Raw genomic sequence first — 16,349 nt, forward strand, 5'->3', positions numbered from 1 at the left:
CACATAAGTAATAAAATGACAGATTCAGGAATTGAACCCAATTCTTTCTGACTCTGAGCTCATGATTTAGCCAATTCAGCACAGGTCATAGGTGAGGGTCATTCTGCATAGCAGATGCTGAGGGAACAAAGTTTAGAGAAAATGTGGATGGAGACAGGAACACATTCCTTCACTGTGAAGGGCTAAGAAAATATAAGAGCTGAACCTGGGAGTGTACCTTCTGACCTTGCTTTCAGGATTGTTTCAGAATTGTTTGTAAGCCATGGAGAATTCTGAGCTTCTGTCACTGGGTATCTAGATTACCTCTCATTCCATTTCATTTCAAGGATCTCTCTCCAATTTCAGTTTTGCTATTATGGAGGCAAAGTAAATGAAAATCAAAAACACTTTGTTTCTGGGTATACCCCCTGCCTTCCAAAATCAAGTCACTCTTTACAGGAAAAATATATATAAGCACTCACCAAAATAATCATTTTTGAAAGGAACAACGCAGAGGACAAAACATACCTTTTGCTTGGTGCTTGCTTTCAGGCCAACTCGGGAGTGACTTGTGGACTAGAGGAAAAAAGAGAAAGAAATTTATAAAGAACACACTATAATGGTAGAACTAATTCTGAAGTGACTTCTAGAAGGTATACATTTTCAGTTAAAATCCCTTCCCTTGACCTTCCTTCACAGCCTCTAGAAATCTAAGAATAGAAGCCAAGCAAAGATTCCAGTGTGGAGTTTTGCATATTGAATGGAAGGCTGTTTAAGTCCTGGAGCTGAGATGGCAAAGATGCACCCACATTTTGTCAATGCCCGCCTCATATGTACCGACTCAGCATCTCTCCTAGAGGATGCAGGCAGAAACTGAAAGTTGCAACGTATGAGGAAATACTTCCAGGGATAAGAAGGCAAAGCAAAAGGAGGAGAAATGAGTAAAAGAGGAGGAAAGGAAAAATGAAGGAGAAAAGAGGAAAAAGAGGCTCTATAAATATTAGAAAAAGATAAAACAGAGGCAGAATGAAGAGAAGGGGACATTTATGGCAAGGTTTCCAAGAGCATTTCAATAGGACAGCTTCTAATCTCTGCTGATTTAAATGAATTCTAAGTAGATGGAAACAAAGCTCTCAAAAAAAATTAGTTCTTATACAGGTTTTTTTTTTTAAATTTTCCAGCTTGTTCATGATTATCTAATCTTATTTGCAATAAGAAAGGTAAAACAACCATTGATCAAGAATATTTTGGTAGGGAATTTTTCACGTTTACTATGTTTAGCATTCAGATAATGAATACATTGGACTTCTCAGGTGGCATTAGTGGTGAAGAACCCACCTGACAATGCAGGAGACATGAGAGACTCAGGTTACGTCCCTGGGTCAGGAAGATCCCCTTGAGTAGGAAAAGGCAACCCACTCCAGTATTATTCCTGGAGAATCCCATGGACAGAGGAGCCTGGCGGGCTACAGTCCATAGGGTTGTAAACAGTCGGACACAACTGAGTGCACACACACACACACACACACACACACACCCTCACCAGAAAAATCATAAACTCTTGGTAAGCTATCAAGCTCACAGTAACAGATACAAGTTTTCCAAAACTCTAATTTTCACTTGAAAGCTTTGAATTTTATTATGAGCAACAAATACTGTCAGTTGCTTTTCTTGAAGTGACAGGCTCACTTGACTTATTTTTGTGAACATGTCTGCCAGCTACATGAGTCTGAATAAGCATAGTTCACCTATCACTTATCCTTTGAAGTTAAAATGGTGTTTTATGAAAACAGAGGCGAGTTTGGCTCACAATTCAATCACAGAAGTGCTTTTCTTCCAGTCACTGAATGTTTATATGCAGTAGAAATGCTTTATGCACGCATCCCATTATGTCACATAAAATATTAAGAAGATGATACTAAAATTTCAAAGGTTGAATCTAGTCAACCTAATAATTTGTCCTACTTCATCAAGGGTATTTTTTAGTGAAACTGGTATTTTTATCTCCTGCAATACAGATGCACAATGGTGAAATTATAATGACTACCAGTACAGCTTGGTGCTACTGCCTTAATACACGCTAAAGTATCAATAGTTTTAGTTACCGTGGCTCTTGCACAATCAGTGCAGATGTTAGTAAAAAAAGAAGCAAAGAGAGAGTTTTGACTTCTCAGATTTCCTGTGAGAATTGCCACTCTTGGTCATTTAAAGCACTTAGTTCAGTTCAGTCGCTCAGTCATGTCCGACTCTGCGAGCACATGAATCGCAGCACGCCAGGCCTCCCTGTCCATCACCAACTCCCAGAGTTCACTCAGACTCACATCCATCGAGTCCGTGATGCCATCCAGCCATCTCATCCTCTGTCATCCCCTTCTCCTACTGCCCCCAATCCCTCCCAGCATCAGAGTCTTTTCCAATGAGTCAACTCTTGGCATGAGGTGGCCAAAGTACTGCAGTTTCAGCTTTAGCATCATTCTTTCCAAAGAAATCCCAGGGCTGATCTCCTTCAGAATGGACTGGTTGGATCTCCTTGCAGTCCAAGGGACTCTCAAGAGTCTTCTCCAACACCACAGTTCAAAAGCATCACTTCTTCAGCACTCAGCCTTCTTCACAGTCCAACTCTCACATCCATACATGACCACTGGAAAAACCATACCCTTGACTAGACGGTCCTTAGTCGGCAAAGAAATGTCTCTGCTTTTGAATATGCTATTTAGGTTGGTCATAACTTTTCTTCCAAGGAGTAAGAGTCTTTTAATTTCATGGCTGCAATCACCATCTGCAGTAATTTTGGAGCCCCAAAACATAAAGTCTGACACTGTTTCCACTGTTTCCCCATCTATTTCCCATGAAGTGATGGGACCGGATGCCATGATCTTCGTTTTCTGAATGTTGAGCTTTAAGCCAACTTTTCCACTCTTCTCTTTCACTTTCATCAAGAGGCTTTTTAGTTCCTCTTCACTTTCTGCCATAAGGGTGGTGTCATCTGCATATCTGAGGCTATTGATATTTCTCCCAGAAATCTTGATTCCAGCTTGTGTTTCTTCCAGTCCAGCATTTCTCATGATGTACTCTGCATAGAAGTTAAATAAGCAGGGTGACAATATACAGCCTTGACATACTCCTTTTCCTATTTGGAACCAGTCTGTTGTTCCATGTCCAGTTCTAACTGTTGCTTCCTGGCCTGCATATAGATTTCTCAAGAGGCAGGTTAGGCGATCTGGTATTCCCATCACTTTCAGAATTTTCCACAGTTTATTGTGATCCACACAGTCAAAGGCTTTGGCATAGTCAATAAAGCAGAAATAGATGATTTTCTGGAACTCTCTTGCTTTTTCCATGATCCAGCAGATGTTGGCAATTTGATCTCTGGTTCCTCTGCCTTTTCTAAAACCAGCTTGAACATCTGGAAGTTCATGGTTCACGTATTGCTGAAGCCTGGCTTGGAGAATTTTGAGCATTACTTTACTAGCATGTGAGATGAGTGCAATTGTGTGGTAGTTTGAGCATTCTTTGGCATTGCCTTTCTTTGGGATTGGAATGAAAACTGACCTTTTCCAGTCCTGTGGCCACTGCTGAGTTTTCCAAATTTGCTGGCATATTGAGTGCAGCACTTTCACAGCATCATCTTTCAGGATTTGAAACAGCTCAACTGGAATTCCATCACCTCCACTAGCTTTGTTCATAGTGATGCTTTCTAAGGCCTACTTGACTTCATATTCCAGGATGTCTGGCTCTAAATGAGTGATCACACCATCGTGATTATCCAGGTCGTGAAGATCGTTTTTGTACAGTTCTTCTGTGTATTCTTGCCACCTCTTCTTAATATCTTCTGCTTCTGTTAGGTCCAGACCATTTCTGTCCTTTATCGAGCTCATCTTTGCACAAAATATTCCCTTGGTATCTCTAATTTCTTGAAGAGATCTCTAGTCTTTCCCATTCTGTTGTTTTCCTCTATTTCTTTGCATTGATTGCTGAAGAAGGCTTTCTTATCTCTTCTTGCTATTCTTTGGAACTCTGCATTCAGATGCTTATATCTTTCCTTTTCTCCTTGGCTTTTCGCTTCTCTTCTTTTCACAGCTATTTGTAAGGCTTCCCCAGACAGCCATTTTGCTTTTTTGCATTTCTTTTCTATGGGGATGGTCTTGATCCCTGTCTCCTGTACAATGTCATGAACCTCAGTCCATAGTTCATCAGGCACTCTATCTATCAGATCTAGGCCCTTAAATCTATTTCTCACTTCCACTGTATAATCATAAGGGATTTGATTGAAGTCATACCTGAATCGTCTAGCGGTTTTCCCTGCTTTCTTCAATTTCAGTCTGAATTTGGTAATAAGGAGTTCATGATCTGAGCCACAGTCAGCTCCTGGTCTTGTTTTTGTTGACTGTATAGAGCTTCTCCATCTTTGGCTGCAGAGAATATAATCAATCTGATTTCGGTGTTGACCATCTGGTGATGTCCATGTGTAGAGTCTTCTCTTGTGTTGTTGCAAGAGGGTGTTTGCTATGACCAGTGCATTTTCTTGGCAAAACTCTATTAGTCTTTGCCCTGCTTCATTCCGTATTCCAAGGCCAAATTTGCCTGTTACTCCAGGTGTTTCTTCACTTCCTACTTTTGCATTCCAGTCCCCTATAATGAAAAGGACATCTTTTTGGGGTGTTCATTCTAAAAGGTCTTGTAGGTCTTCATAAAACCATTCAACTTCAGCTTCTTCAGCATTACTGGTTGGGGCATAGACTTAGATTACTGTGATATTGAATGGTTTGCCTTGGAAACGAACAGAGATCATTCTGCCGTTTTTGAGATTGCATCCAAGTACTGCATTTTGGACTCTTCTGTTGACCATGATGGCTACTCCATTTCTTCTGAGGAATTCCTGCCTGCAGTAGTAGATATAATGGTCATCTCAGTTAAATTCACCCATTCCAGTCCATTTTAGTTCACTGATTCCTAGAATGTCGACGTTCACTTTTGCCATCTCCTGTTTGACCACTTCCAGTTTGCCTTGATTCATGGACCTGACATTCCAGGTTCCTACACAATATTGCTCTTTACAGCATGGGACATTGCTTCTATCACCAGTCACATCCACAGCTGGGTATTGTTTTTGCTTTGGCTCCATCCCTTCATTCTTTCTGGAGTTATTTCTCCACTGATCTCCAGTAGCATATTGGGCACCTACTGACCTGGGCAGTACCTCTTTCAGTATCCTATCATTTTGCCTTTTCATACTGTTAAGCCAGTGGTAATTAGACTCTCAAAGTAACTAGACATTCAAAAAAAATGGAACTTAGCAGGAACAAAACCAATGAAAAGCAAGGGGTCATTGTCCCTACCTCCTTCCTGCTGCCTTAGAAGAGAGACCAAGAGACCAATCAGGAGTATAATTGCTTCTGTTAGGAGCTGGATTGTCTCCCCCCAGAATTAATATGCTGAATTCCTAACTCCCAACACCTTAGAATGTGACCATATTTCGAGGTAGGTCTTATGAAGAGGTATATAAGGTAAAACGAGGTTCTATGAGTAAGTCTAACCCAATAACAGTATGAAAAAGCAAAAAAGATATGACACGGGAAGATTGAGCCCCCCAGGTTGGTAGGTATTCAATATGCTACCAGGGAAGAGCAGAGAAATAGCTCTAGAAAGAGAGCTGGGCCAACGTGGAAATGATGCTCAGCTGTGGATGTGTCTGGTGGTGAAGGTGAAGTCCAAAGACAGCAAGGAGATCAAACCAGTCAATCCTAAAAATAACCAACCCTGAGTATTCATCAGAAGGATGATGCTGAAGCTGAAACTCCAACACTTTGGCCACCTGATGTGAAGAGCCGACTTACTGGAAAAGACCCTGATCCTGGGAAAGACAGAGGGCATGAGAAGAAGGGGGCAACAGAGGATGAGATGGTTGGATGGCATCACAGACGCAATGGACATGAGCTAAAGAAAACTCCGGGAGATGGTGAAGAACAGAGGAGCCTGGAGTGCTGCAGTTCATGGGGTTGCAGAGTCAGACACAACTTAGCAACTAAACAATGAAAAGCAGCCCAATATGCCTGGCACTCTTATAAGATGAAGAGATTAAGACACAGACAACACACACGCATAGAGGAGAAACAAGATGAAGACAAAGAAGACACCATCTTTAAGCCAAAGAAAGAGATCTCACCAGAAACCAGTTCTGCTGACACCTTGTTCTTGGGTTTCTAGCCTCCAGAGATGTAAGAAAATAGTAATTTCTGTCGTCTAAACCACCCAGCCTGTGGTATTTTGCTTTGTAACCCTAGCAAGCCAATATTATATAGACCCTAACAAATCTACCCAAAAAAAGTCAAGAATCCAAAAATGGAGGTCCAGCAAAACTAAGTCTTGAATCAAAAGGGACCGTTATCATTATCATCACATTCCTAGTTAACCACAAACACCCTAAGGAAAAATGTCTGAACCAGTGGTTCTCAAACTTTAGAGTTCACAAAAATCATTGAGGGGGCTCTTAACTATGCAATTTGCTGAAACCCAACTCCAGAAATTTCAGGTCAGGAGGTCTGGAGTGGCTCCCAGCAACGTGAACGATAACAAGCAGCTAAGGAAATTCAAACAGATACATGGAAATTCAAATAGATACATGGACCACTTGCTTGCCAAGGAGGGTGGTAACTTGGGGTGAGAAGTAGGAAAATATGGAAAATGGTGTTAAATCCCTCTCCCTCTCTCTTTGTCTTTGAAGAATACAAATAAATGAACCTCTTTCCCTTTCTCCTTTAAATGTCTGATGTTAAAATTCTTAATTTGACTGAATCTGTGGGTGGGCCAGGATAATTGAAACAGGCTGAATGTTGGTAAATTATTCAAACTAGTCCAAAAGCAGATCTACAACAATTCTTTAACCTCTCCAGGTTATAAACACAAGCACAAAAAAATCTGTTTATTTATATTTTTAGAAATGCGGTTGGGTTTCTATATTATCGTAAATGCCATAAACATCCTTGAATGTGGCCTTTGTACTGAACTCGAAGTCATAATAGCAGACATGATCCAAAGCACAAGACTTCCATTTATAAAAGGGATAAAAAGCTGTGGTGGTTAATTTTATGTCAATTTGACTGGGCCAAGGGATGCCCAGATAGCTGGTAAAACATCATTTCTGCGTATGTCTATGAGAATGTTTCTGGAAGAGATTATTAGCACTTGATTCAACAGACTAAGAAACGAGATCCATCCTCATCAGTATGGGTGGGCACCATCCTACCCACTGGGGCCTCAAATGGGACCAAAGGCTAAGGAAAAGCAAATTCCCTGTCTTCTTGAGTTGGGATGCTCATCTCCTCCTGCTCTTGAGGAATTAGGTACGTGTGTATATATAGATCTATATATACAGATATAATTTATCTATATAAACAGATATAATATATCTACATATACAGATATAATTTTTAATATATACATACATATTTCCTACTGGTTCTGTTTGTCTGGAGAACACTGACCAATACAAAAGCCAATCCAATTCAAGAGAAATAACATTTTCATTTGACATTAAATGAGTTCTTTGATCTCTCTTGGTAAATGTCTTATCTAGGCAGAATGGAGGTTGGACCTGATAAAATATCACCTGCATGGTACAGATCATGCTATACATTCAGTCCCCACTTAAAAACTTCTGACCTTCTAAAAATTTCTTTCTTTAGTTAGGTGTTGAGGACTTGGAGCTTATTTTCCCCTTAGAAGTAATTTTATAGGCTATAACACAAAGGCCTACTTAACCTCTGATATAATCTAAATGCTCTGCAAGTACAATAAAAAAAAATTGTATACTGTGGGTCAGGAAGATCCCCTGGAGTAGAAAATGGCAATCCACGCCAGTATTCTTGCTTGGGAAATCCCATGAAGAAAGGAGCCTGGCGGGCTAAAGTGCATAGGGTCGCAGAGATGGACATGACTGAAGCGATTTAGCACATGCAGGCACTATACTATTTATATGAGAATAAATGCCAAAGGAAGAATTTAGAACAGTCTAGGGTAGGAGAAGGCAATGGCAACCCACTCCAGTACTCTTGCCTGGAAAATCCCATGGATGGAGGAGCCTGGTAGGCTGCAGTCCATGGGGTCGCTAAGAGTCGGACACGACTGAGCGACTTCACTTTCACTTTTCACTTTCATGCATTAGAGAAGGAAATGGCAACTCACTCCAGTGTTCTTGCCTGGAGAATCCCAGGGACGGGGGGAGCCTGGTGGGCTGCCATCTCTGGGGTCTCACAGAGTTGGACACAACTGAAGTGACTTAGCAGCAGCAGCAGCAGCAGGATAGCAAAAATCAGAGAATACCCAGAAACTGCGATGACAAATAATTGTTTCAAGAGAAAGAAAGGAAGTTGTAGGGAAAAGGTAATAGATAAGTCTGGTAGGCTGCAGTCCAGAGGGTGGCGAAGAGCTGGAAATGACTGACCAACTTCCCTTTCACTTTTCACTTTCATGCATTGGAGAAGGAAATGGCAACCCACCCCAGTGTTCTTGCCTGGAGAATTCCAGGGACAGGGAAGCCTGGTGGGCTGCCGTCTATGGGGTCGCACAGAGTCAGACACGACTGAAGCGACTCAGCAGCAGCAGCAGCAGCAGCAGCAGCAGCAGCAGCAGCAGCAGCAGCAGCAGCCTACCCATAAGGTTAAGCCTCTGCCCTTACTACACACAATGTACATAAAAACAAGGCAGTAGCAGGTGAAGAAAACATAAAAGAAATCCATGATTTTCTTCTATAGTTAAATGACACCAAGCTATCCTGGGATTCTGACTTGAACTCTTATAAGTCAGTGTTCATTAAACACACAGGTTCTGTAAGTTACTCCAAAGTTAAAAATAGCAAGAGGTGAATCTGACTGTGTTTTCCAGAGCTGCTTAGGAAAATGAGCATTCTGACATCTAAGTCTGCAGTTGTGGTTGAGTATATAACAGGCAGGGCTTGATTAGAAACCAGAAGGGAATTGAAGTGACCTCCCAGTACATACAACCCCCATGGCCCACCAATGATCCTGTCCACCTCGGAAAAGGGCCTCTTTTCTCTGCTACTTTTAGCAGAATTAGGACATGTTTCAGTTTTCTCTACCAACATGAAGAATTCAATTTAAACCCCAGGAAGAAACTGACAAGGGAGGATTCTTGAACATGGGCTCTGGTCTGAGTTCCCTTAATTGGAGCTGCAGGCTAATTTTACAGGCTCAATCTGCAAATGGGGTGATTAGCAACCCAATAAGTCATGTGAGTTTGAGCTGACTCTCTTAGCAGGCTGTGCCCAGAAGTGTCACCCCATGTTCAGAGGCTGGAACAAGGGACACCTCTGAGCTGAGGTGACATAAGAAAACCTTCCACTTCGTGTCCTTGTCTGTGCCTGTCTTCCAGAATACAAAAGAAGAGATGGCTGAAACGGAAAGGTTTGAAACAGAAGAGCGTCTGGCACTTCCTGATTTTTCAGGTGATAACCATGCAGTCAGGACTGCACAGTACTGAAAGGAGATATCGCCTTGCCCTGTGCATTGTTTTTTAATCTAGTCATCTTTGGAACAAATCAGGCAGACAGCTGAATTCAAAAGGCCTATGACGTTCCGAACTGCAGTTCTTCATAACGTGGGACCGCCACCTCCTTAACTGAGGGAGAGGGGAAATTTCTGACTCTTCAACAGAAAACTGAGGCATCTTTTTTCCAGTATAAATAACTGGGACAAAATTCCTCTCTGGTCACTGAGCTGCTGTCAGGTCCTTCTAGAGTCCCTGTCTCTGATTTGATTCTCTTCCCACACTTTGGGTCACTGGACAGCTGTGGACTCAGCTCCATCTGTGGACCTCACCCCTGTCGTGGTGAGTCAGCATCAGTTGCTGCTGGACATCTGTCTGTCTGTCTCTCTGATAACAGTGCCTGATCACTGTATCAGTGGGGCTCCCAGCAGGAGACAGAGGGCACCCTAAAGAGAGTTGCACAGAGATGTAGATAGGATCAAGGGAAACCAGTAATAAGAGTAGGGATGCACCTCGGCTAACGTCAGCGGTTAGTAATTATCACCACTGACCATAGGGCGAGCTGTATCCTAGGGGAGGTCACCACAGGGAGCACTGCCGCTTCCACAGGGCAACCCCGCTGGTAAAGAGGCAGAGAAGCCCACCCCCTCCCAGCACCTGTCACAAAACCACGTGGAAGCCAGAGCACAGGGGACTCAGCATCTGCAGAAGTTAGCCTCCCCTTAACATCTTGAGCATCAGGACTTCAGCCCTTCTTTGGGAAGTGCCACCTTCCCGTGCCTTTTCCCTTGGTCATAAATAAGTATTTTGTGGTGAGACTAAGCATGTGTCCATTCTTCAAAGTTCTGCATCAACATTCAATGTGTGTCAGTTTGAACTCAACAGTTGCCTGTTTTAGTCAGTGGGTATCAGCCCCCAGGGGCTTCCCAAGTAGCTCAGTGGTAAAGAATCCACCTACCAATGCAGGAGACGCAGGTTCCATCCTGGGGTTGGGAAAAACCCCTGGAGGAGGAAATGGCAACCCACTTCAGTATTCCTGCCTGGAGAATCCCATGGACAGAGGAGCCTGGCGGGCTACAGTCCATGGGGTCACAAAGAGTCAAACACGACTGAGTGACTGAGCATGCATGCTATTTATATTAAAGCTCAAATGGTCCCAGAGGCAGCCAGCAGGGCCCTTCACACTGCTTCTGAGTCCTTCGGACATGCCCTTCTCATGCTCTGAGCGCCTCCTCACTTTCATGTACAAAATGCTGCAGGCTCAGCTTGCGCCTTCCTGCCCCCATTCTTCAATCAGCCATTTCTCCAAGACTCCTGGCTCCTTTCAGAGGAGAATGGTATTTAGAAGCCATAGAATATATACATTTAAAAAGCAATACCTACTGCAGAGACACACATTTATATTTATACTTTACATCCCTTTCCATCTATCTACCCATCCATCCATCCACCTGCTCATCCACAGCAAGAAAATCATGGATTCCCACCAATACCTCCAAATCCACTGCCAGAGAGTTGGTTTTACTTCTTTCCCTTTCCATATTTGTACCACATTTCTCTCTTGCCCTGCCTGGGCCCGGACCCTCTCCTGGTGCTGACTGTCCCCCACAGGGAGAGCCTTCTCAGGGGCTGACACCTCACTCTGGGCCACCTACACCCACAGACACCCTCCTCATCCACCTGGGCCCCAACACTCTGGGCCTGGCCATTCTCCATCTGGACATCCCCTTCATCCCACCTGATCTCCAGTACCTGCACGGGGTGGACGCCTCCTCACCCCACACAGGCTTTGACACAACACACTGATCAGCCCTCCTGCTGGATGCTCTCGTTAACCCCCTTGGACTCTAACACCCTGCACAGACCACTCTCCCTCTGGGGTGCCCTCCTCACCCCAACTGGGTACAACACCCTGCTCTGTGCCCACCCCTGCCCTCAGTGAAGTCTCCTGCTTGCTAGGAGACTTAATGGTTTTTGAACTGAATGGCTCAGCAACAGAAAGGAAAAGACAGGAAGAAGAAAAGAAACAGAAAGAAAAGAACATGAGTATTAACTTGATAGATTATAAGCCAAAGGGCATTAGTGGCCATGTTACCCCCATCACAAAGAACTGCCTAAGAAAAATGCCAATACAGGGATAGGATACACAGGCTGCCAAGAGACAGATTTCCAATATCATGGGAACATCTGGGTCCAGCCATGCCTGAAGCCAGATATACGACCATATTTTCACTATGTAAAGCAATAATTAAATTATGTGTTCAAGCTAGTTTCAATTGGGATTTATGTCACTAGCAATTGGCAACGTCTTAATAAATAGCATTACCTCCATTTTAAATCTATTTTTTGTATTGTGGGATAATTCTATAACTGACTGGGGTTCTGCAATATATCTGATCAGTTCAGTTCAGTTCAGTCACTCAGTCGTGTCTGACTCTTTGCGATCCCATGAATCGCAGCACGCCAGGCCTCCCTGTCCATCACCAACTCCCAGAGTTCACTCAGACTCAAGTCTATCAAGTCAGTGATGCCATTCACCATCTCATCCTCTGTCGTCCCCTTCTCCTCCTGCCCTCAATCCCTCCCAGCATCAGAGTCTTTTCCAATGAGTCAACTCTTCACATCAGGTGGCCAAAGTACTGGACTTTCAGCTTTAGCATCATTCCTTCCAAAGAAATCCCAGGGCTGATCTCCTTCAGAATGGACTCGTTGGATCTCCTTGCAGTCCAAGGGACTCTCAAGCATCTTCTCCAATACCACAGTTCAAAAGCATCAATTCTTCAGCACTCAGCCTTCTTCACAGTCCAACTCTCACATCCATACATGACCACAGGAAAAACCATAGCCTTGACTAGATGGACCTTTGTTGGCAAAGTAATGTCTCTGCTTTTGAATATGCTATTTAGGTTGGTCATAACTTTTCTTCCAAGGAGTAAGCGTCTTTTAATTTCATGGCTGCAATCACCATCTGCAGTGATTTTGGAGCCCCCCCAAATAAAGTCTGACACTGTTTCCCCATCTATTTCCCATGAAGTGATGGGACCGGATGCCATGATCTTAGTTTTCTGAATGTTGAACTTTAAGCCAAGTTTTTCACTCTCCACTTTCACTTTCATCAAGAGGCTTTTTAGTTCCTCTTCACTTTCTACCTCAGGGGTGGTGTCATCTGCATATCTGACCCTAGCCTGCCTGCCTACCTGCCTGCCTAACCGCTACGCTACCGAGGCTTGCTAATACATCTAATACTAAGTCTTTATTAGGTATCATAGTTCATTCATATAACTGGACTTTCCCCCTAATAATTTGACAATACACCCACCATGCTGTGAACGATATTATATTACTGTCTTTCTACACTTTGAGCAGAACCCCGCCCCTAGCGTGTACTCCATGAATATTTGCTAACTCTGGGGTCACACCTTGTTCCTTAGGGCCCACTATGAACCAAAGTCATAGCCCTCAACCTGAAACTAGTATCTTGGCCCCTATTCCCTCAGAATGCTCATAGACATCCTAAAGAAAGCTGCCTGCCTGTACACTTAAAATGTCACATACTATTCTGATAATCATGGTGAAAAGTAACACCTTTGTATTTTCTAATTGCCATGGGCTTTTCATATAGTATGTCACTTAATTCTCACAACAAATCCTATAGTACAGGTACTATTCTTGTCAGTCCCATAGGAAAAAAAAAAAAAGAGCTCAGAGAGATTACCTGATTCGCCCAAAGGAACCCATCTAGTCAGGCTTCCCCGGAGGTTCAGCAGTAAAGAATCTGCCACAAAGCAAGAGACACGGGTTTGATCCCTCAGTCAGGAAGATCCCTGGAAGAAGGCATGGCAACACACTCCAGTATTCTTGCCTGGAGAATCCCATCGACAGGGGATCCTAGGGGGTGGCTACAGTCCATGGGGGTCACAAAGAGTCAGACACAACTAAGAGACTTAGCACACACACACGCACGCATCTAGTCAGTATTTGTGCCAGGATTTGAACTCAGGTGGTTTGTCTTCAGAGCTGCCTTCCTTTTTTCCCTTTAGATCATCTCTGATTTCTTCTCAATTTGTAAACTGAATAACCCAACATAAAATAAAACACAAAATACGCATCACAAAATTTGCCATAGCAGCCATTTGTAAGTGTACAGTTCAGTAATGTCAAGTGCCTCCACACTGCGGTGCATCCGATCTCCTGAACTTCCTCATCTTGTAAAACTGAAGCACTCCCCCTGGTAAATAACTCCTCCTTCCCCAATTCCCCAGCCCCTGGACACCACTACTATTCTACTTTCACTATCTATGAATTTGACTACTCTACGAAACATATAAGTGGAATCATACGTATGCTGATTTGTGTGTGTGTGTGTGTGTGTGTGTGTGTGTGTGACTGGTTTATTTCACTTAGTACAATGTCCTCAAGGTCCATCTATGTTGTAGCGTATGTCAGGATTGCTCTCTTTCTTAAGGCTCAATAATATTGCATTCTATGTCTATACCACATTTTGCCTATTCACTCATCTGTTAATGGACATTTGTGTCGCTTCTAACGGCTGCCCTTCCTAAGCATAACACGCGGTCACGTCCCATGTGCCCTGCTGCTCTCCGCTTTCACACCTTCTTCCACGACTGCCCCGTGACTGCCTGGGCACCATGGTGTGCCCACCTGCCTGTTCTTTCTCCCCCCTGCAGCTGGTGATTCACCTGGCTCACTGTTAGCAGCTCTAGCTCTGGGATGGAGGGTGCTAGTGGGAGGTGTGGGGGGGGGGGGGCTTTAGTTCTAAGGGGCAGTTTCTCCCCTGGTTGCCATGGTTCTCCCTCCATGCCAGCCTTAACAGGAACCTCGTCAGCTACAAACGGCAGGGTTTCTAAGGAGTGGCACTGCCTGGCATACAAATTACTTGGGACATGAGTCCTTCCTATCTCTTTAAAACATTCCTCTCAGGCACGCCGCTCAATGAAGCTGGGAAGCTCCTATTCCTATTAATAACTCCACAGACAAGGCAAAGAAGAAGCCGTGTTCAAAAATAAAACAATGGTGAGTGCAGTGCACAAACAAGGCCAAGACAAATGACGATAATGTATTCCGGATTCATATGTTTCCTAAGCTAATTAATGTGCTGAAGTCTAATATTGAGCGTTCTCTGAAAACACAATGCCACAAATACTAATAAAGACCAGTTATTTTCACACAATAAACTCCAAAGCGAGGGTTATGTCTGTCTTCTTCTCTCTTGCTCTCTGAAGGCACAAAGCAAACAGTTATTCATGAAACTGACAAAAATCCAGATGAAGGACTGCCTTTTTCAGCTTGCAACTCTCTATTGGCTATTTTAGTCAGAAAAGGGGACATGAGCCAGAGAAGCCACCATTTTATTTGACACACACACACACACACACACACACACACACAAAAAAAAAAAAAAACAACAGAAGAGGATTAAGATCACTTAAAGATTATGGAGGAACTCCTAAAAATATAAAAGTATCTTCACTTATAAATTTGCTAGGAAGAGGGAGAAAAGAAGAAAGCGTTTAGAGAATAAAAGAAACTAAGTGAAGTGAAAGTGTAAATAACATTTAAAAGAAGATTACCTAAAGAGCATTAAGGGGTGTCCCAGGTGGCGTAATAGTAAAGAATCTGTCTGCCAATGCAGGAGATTTGGGTTGGGTCCCTGAGTTAGGAAGATCTCGTGGAGGAAGAAATGGCAACCCACTCCAGTACTGTGGCCTGGAAAATTCCATTGGCAGAAAAGCCTGGTGGGCTTCGGTTCATGGGGTCGCAAAGAGTTGGACACAACTGAGGGCACATGCAAAGAGCATTTAGAAATTTACCTCACCCATCAATATGTTTCCTGGTCAGCCTACATCCTTGAAAGAGCTTTATCTTCTTATCTTTTGATTCCAAGGTCTCATCCTCCCCTGCACCCTCTTCCCACAGAGCATGAAGACTAGCACAGATGAAGTGTCAGAAGTGATGCCTGATGGCCCAACGTCATTTCCTCTCCTCTTTCCAAAGTTCAAAGGCAGTCAAAACAGACATGAAGAGAACTCTCATAGCTCATCACACCGAAGGTCTACACATTCATTCAGACATCCAAATGTCCCTACATTCCACAAGTAGTTACTGAACTCACTTTGTGGCAGAGGCTCTTGGGGACACAGAGCTGGACAGTCAAGACAATAACTAGACATCTCTATGTGCTACAAAGTCATCACCAATTCAGGACAATTCAGTCGCTCAGTCGTGTCCAACTCTGCAACCCCATGAACCACAGCACACCAGGCCTCCCTGTCCATCACCAACTCCCGGACTCCACCCAAACCCATGTCCATTGAGTCGGTGATACCATCCAACCATCTCATCCTCTGTCGTCCCCTTCTCCTCCTGCCTTCAATCTTTCCCAGCATCAGGGTCTTTACAAATGAGTCAGCTCTTCGCATCAGGTGGCCAAAGTACTGGAGTTTCAGCTTCAACATCAGTCCTTCCAGTGAACACCCAGGACTGATCTCCTTTAGGATGGACTGGTTGGATCTCCTTGCAGTCCAAGGGATTCTCAAGAGTCTTCTCCAACACCATACTTCAAAAGCATCAATTCTTTTGGTGCTCAGCTTTCTTTATAGTCCAACTCTCACATCCATACATGACCACTGGAAAAATCATAGCCTTGACTAGATGGACCTTTGTTGACAAAGTAATGTATATCCTTTTTAATATGCTGTCTAGTGAAGTGAAGTAGCTCAGTCGTGCCCAACTCTTTGCGACCCCATGGACACCAGGCTCCTCCGTCCATGGGATTTTCTAGGCAAGAGTACTAGAGTGGATTGCCATTTCCCAACCCAGGGATCGAACCCAGGTCTCCCACATTG

The 16,349-nt window shown here is 43.6% G+C and overlaps 1 protein-coding gene across 2 annotated transcripts in view; it reads right to left on the minus strand.

The window, feature by feature from the left end:
- The window catches only part of RASGEF1B (RasGEF domain family member 1B), a 667,380-nt gene that overhangs the window by 516,650 nt on the left and 134,381 nt on the right, over positions 1-16,349 (minus strand). For both annotated transcript variants that reach the window (XM_069594460.1, XM_069594461.1), the window contains exon 2: positions 508-555. In XM_069594460.1, the coding sequence (XP_069450561.1) occupies positions 508-555 (48 nt within the window). The remainder of the gene's footprint in view (positions 1-507; positions 556-16,349) is intronic.

This window comes from Ovis canadensis, chromosome 6 (genome assembly GCF_042477335.2).
Source record: "Ovis canadensis isolate MfBH-ARS-UI-01 breed Bighorn chromosome 6, ARS-UI_OviCan_v2, whole genome shotgun sequence".
Lineage (NCBI taxonomy): Eukaryota > Metazoa > Chordata > Mammalia > Artiodactyla > Bovidae > Ovis > Ovis canadensis.